Below are 5,000 nucleotides of genomic sequence, written 5' to 3' on the forward strand. Positions count from 1 at the left end.
TTCAAAAATAACAGATATACAAGCTCGCGGCTGTGAGCTTGTATATCTGCTATTTTTTAATAGTTAAAGCACAAAATGGGTGCGTGAGTGAATCCTTGTATCCAGGGCCCATAATTTGGTGTGACACCCCTGGTTGTATGTTATAGTAGTTAACAGTAAAACCACAGCTAGACTTATCCACTGTATTGGCCTGGAAACCAGACAATACTGCCAGACTTAAAGACATACAATTAAAATAAAGAAATACGCAGTGATGTTAGTCTGGCCATGCCAGGCTACCACCATATAGGCTACCTCATAAAGATTATTACACTTCATGTACCAAACTGGCTTTCACCAGGGTTACATTTGTTCATTTCACCACCCTCTTATTTATTTTTATGGTGGTGGGGGATACAGTATGTTTTTAAATACATGCATTTCCTTTTGTCTGATATATTTGATATATTATGATTTATTTATTTCTGTTGATATCACAATTTAAAAAAAAATTAAGTCACCCACATTAACTCATTTGTGAGCTTGTAAATAAGCTATTTGTGCTATCTGTTGACCAAAGCAGTATTTAAGGCTAAAGTGCTTAGGACAAATAGAACCTTGGGTATAACCATGACAATATAATTTGTATTATCTATTCTAAAAGTATTATCTATTCCTGAAGTATTATCTATTCTAGGGAATTTTTTCCACAACATTTTGTGGCAGCCATTTTGTATTCCTCTGAGTTTGTTTCCTTCTCAGTAAGCATTTAGTGTTACTACTTTAGTGAACTGTACCGTCATGAATCTGTACATTTTCCTATGCAAATTTCGAATAAAGCCTTCAATCAATCAATCAATCAATTCAGTGGTTCTCAAAGTAGGGTCCGAGGACCCTCAGGATTCCTTGAAGGGGTTTCCAAATGGGTCTGTAACTCTGAGAGTGTACAAATGGAAGCAAATGGACCCTTATGTAGACTCTCAGAGTTATGAGGGTCCTTGAAATATGAAAAGTTTTGAGAACCACTGTTTGACTTCATTCCCTAAGGAGTGATAAATGTCATCAGTGAAACAGGACATATTTTATATCTTCAACTTATCATTCAACGTATTGTTGCGTTATTGATTCATCCAGTCGTTTATACGAGGTCAAAAGCATTCCTCCCCCATAACGCAGTTTAAAACCATTGTTGTGCATCCATTTAATCAAACGGCAGATTGTGAAAAATTCATATCTTCATTTTATGAGTTTGTGTTTTTTCCTTTACGTGAATTCAGCTGAAATGAGCTGAGCTCCACGAATATTTTTTGTTTTTAATTTCGAAGTATGAAGTCTTGATCCGCCAACAGCATCAGCAATATATACCACTGTAGATATTGCATATCGTCACTGTCGGGCTGAAACCTCGTATCTCTACGATTCAAATTTGTAAAGAAAAATCATAAAGTAAAGCCCTGCTTCATCAATCATCATACAAGACTGTCGCACAAAACTATAGTGAAAATAGCAGATCTGCAAGCACACAACGCCTCACAGTGCAAGGCGGTATGTGCTTATAGATTTTCACTATTTTTTTTTTTTTTATGATAAATACAACGGTTTCGGATATACAAGTTTTCCACCCTACAACAACGATATATAATGTTCGTGCTATGCAGCAAATACATCATATCCACACTGTTGGGCAGAAACCACAAGCTGTTAGTGCTTTTCATTGGTTTAACCCTTTAAGACCTGGGGCCAAATCTACAAAAAACGCCTATATCAGTGGTTCATGGTCGACCCCCAATCTGAAAATATATTATTCCTGGGACCTCCAGAAGCAAAGATTTGAGTTAAAAATCTCAATATTCAAAGATAGCTCATAGTGCGGCACAAATTGACCCACTATGAGCTTGTACGTGAGCTATTTTTGAATAGCCAAAGTATAACATAGTGGTTAAAGTGGTTAAAATCTAAAATGACACAGAGAGACGCTTTGCCGGTTTTAACAGGCTAATACCCCCAGACAGACTGAATATTTTTGAATATTCTTTATAACCAAAGTGGTTATACACTAGGTGAAAATATTCAAAAATTTTCAAAATGTGTCATAATATAAGCTCACAACGTTTCATATCGCGAAGCATTGTGTGCTTATAGATCTGATATTTTTGACACACTTATATGATGATATATAATATTAGGGATGTTAATCGACGCATTATTGGCGAATCGACGCGTCGCGGCCGAAAATCGACGCGTCGATCGACTTTTTTCACTTTTTTTTTCGCTAAGCAGCAGCTGAGAGGAGAGCAGCACAACGGGCCGTTGTGCTGCGTTGTCAACGGCGCATTACTTTAAACAACACAACGTATGCTGCACCCATCAGAACTTGCATCAAAGCCCTAATAATAATGATAATACATAATTGCTATTCCTTGTTAGCATGGAGTCTGTTCTCTAGAGACTAGAAGCGGAGTGACAATAAGTCCATGGAACGTGCGGGAGCGCTGACCGCTCGCTCTCATATATCCCCGGTGTGTCGCATTAACGTTAAAGAGTAGTGTGGTTTGTGATCATCGCACACAACGGCGACGCTGCCATTAACAAGCGAGCTTTCGTGTGAAGCGTGCATGCAGAGGCAGGAGGTAAACAAAAGCATCAAGTCAGCGCGCATTGTTATGACGCGCCCGGTCCAGCAGTGTTTCTCAACCAGTAGTCCGCGGACCTGACTAGCGCCGCATGCATGCGAATGCACAACATGCGAGACGAGTGTCTCCGTCTCTCCGACACACACACACACACACACACACACACACACACACACACACACACACACACACACACACACACACACACACACACACACACACGGTCCTCTCACATATGGAAAACATTAACGCTTCTAACGTTTTTGAACGATTAAAACTTTTTTGGGGGGAAAAACTTTTGAAAAATAAAAAAATATATATATTTTTCGACTTTTCGACTCGTACTTTTTGAGTCGCGGTGAGCGTGAGTCGATCGACGCGTCGATTTCCGATTTTTTTTTCGCATCCCTATATAATATAGTGCATTAATTAAGGAAAAACATAAAAAGATGAAATATAGAGATACGGTCTCTGCCCACCAGTGACGATACAGTATTGTATGTACCAATGACCAATCCAAGCTGACATGTTGTCTCTGTCTCTCTGTTGTGTGATTTTTCCCCCCAATCTACAGCTATCAGTATGTATATTTCACTTATCTCTACCTTATCATTTCTTTTGATTATTAGAGGTGCACCAACACCAACTCACAATATACTATGTTCAAATGACCATTCTTTTGGTTATTTAGGCTAAGCTGTAAAGATAGTTTACAGTTTGTGCAGAGAAAACGTTTAAACACTTAAAACCAACATAATAAAAGGTAAATCAGATAGCATGGCATTAGTATTAGTATCTGCGCGTATCACAGAACTAGTACGTCAGCGTGGCATTGTTCTGGAAACACAATGTAAATGACGTTGGTGCACTGCTAATTCTTCTCTTTAGTCTTCTTACCTTCAATCTGGAGTAGGGCTGGGCGATCACATAAATATCACGGTTCTTTAAACTTTTGTCTCGATTACAACGAATTAACTTTTAATTGTAATCGTTTAATGAGCTTATAGATCTGCTATTACAGCTCTCTATAACAGTCTCCCACTATTGACTGATGACCTGGTCAATGAATAATTGTCTCTTTCTGAATTCAAGGCTTCATGGTGTGTAATTGATAGAATTGGGTGAACTACTCCTTAAAGTCTTTAATCAGACTATTCGACTATAAAAGAAAACTATTTTTCCCCTGAGATTGAGCACCATTAAGTTGGGTATTTGCTTCTAACTTCTAAATATGGGTTTTCCCATATTGTCTGTTAATTGCCCAGCCCTGGTACGTAGTGGTTTCTCTCATTACCTTCCATAGACATTTCTATTGTGCTTTTATTTCTCCAGCATGACAGCTCTGCATCAGCACACAGCATAGCCTACACTGTAGGCCCTACAGTAGCATGGAGCTCTAATGCTTCGTTCCACTGATAACACTAATATAATGGCTCAGCTCTACAGTAGCTCTCTGCTTCCATTGTTCTCTGCCATCTTCCCCACTTTAGAGCTTTTCCTGCTACTGTGGTGATTTGGCTTCTTTTTCACTCTCAGCAGTAACTGTGGTGATTTGGCTTCTTTTTCACTCTCAGCAGTAATCAGTAGTGTGTGTACACTGCAAAATCCTGAGTTTAAATGTACATTCTCTGAATGTGTAAAACATTTATCAAATAGAAAAGACCTGAAGTGTTTTTTTTTTTTTGCAATTGTGATTTTTTTTTTGCCTGCAATTAAGGAAAAAGAAACCAAGGCACTCTTCTAGTGAAAAAGCCTTTAGATGGATAATTCATATTGGTACAATTACAACTGGGATAACCCATGTGTAGCGGCCTACCCGGCCTTCTTCAGGGTATAAGGACTTTTTGGCCCATTGCAAAATAAGAGATATAAAATATGAATTACGCGAAAACATTAATAATGAATTCATCCGTGATTTTGCCATTACATTCAGTGGCCACATGAACCCCAGCATCCAGATTCTGGTGTGTACATTAGCCAAAAATGCAAATATGCGATGCACGCTGTGAGCTTGTAGATCAGCTATTTCTGGCGAAGAGATTTGGTGAAGACTGAAAAAAGTCCAATTACACAGATAATTCAGGTCCAGTTTACTAAGTCTAGACTCTAGAGGTCGACTACAGGTCCATTTATAGAGTTATACTGTATGAACACTCAGGGTTTTGCTATGTAGTAACAAATAGACTGTACTGTACTGTACTGTACTGTACTGTACTGTACTGTACTGTACTGTACTGTACTGTACTGTACTGTACTGTACTGTACTGTACGTGCATTCTACTTATGTTTTGTCTCACCGCAGTTCATGCAGCCGGAGCAAAGGTCAAGGACCTGGAGGATGAGGCTGATAGGCTGTTGGAGAAGCTGCAGCCAATCAAAAAGCTGCAG

The 5,000-nt window shown here is 38.8% G+C and overlaps 1 protein-coding gene across 1 annotated transcript in view; it reads left to right on the plus strand.

The window, feature by feature from the left end:
• Window positions 1-5,000, plus strand: part of lama2 (laminin, alpha 2) — a gene marked incomplete at its 3' end in the record, with an annotated part of 414,125 nt that overhangs the window by 354,026 nt on the left and 55,099 nt on the right. The window contains 1 exon segment of the mRNA XM_080745043.1: window positions 4,915-5,000. This exon segment is cut by the window's right edge and continues 69 nt beyond it. Coding sequence (XP_080601169.1) covers window positions 4,915-5,000 — 86 coding nt within the window.

This window comes from Nannobrachium achirus, assembly GCF_963921795.1.
Source record: "Nannobrachium achirus genome assembly, chromosome: 16".
Lineage (NCBI taxonomy): Eukaryota > Metazoa > Chordata > Actinopteri > Myctophiformes > Myctophidae > Nannobrachium > Nannobrachium achirus.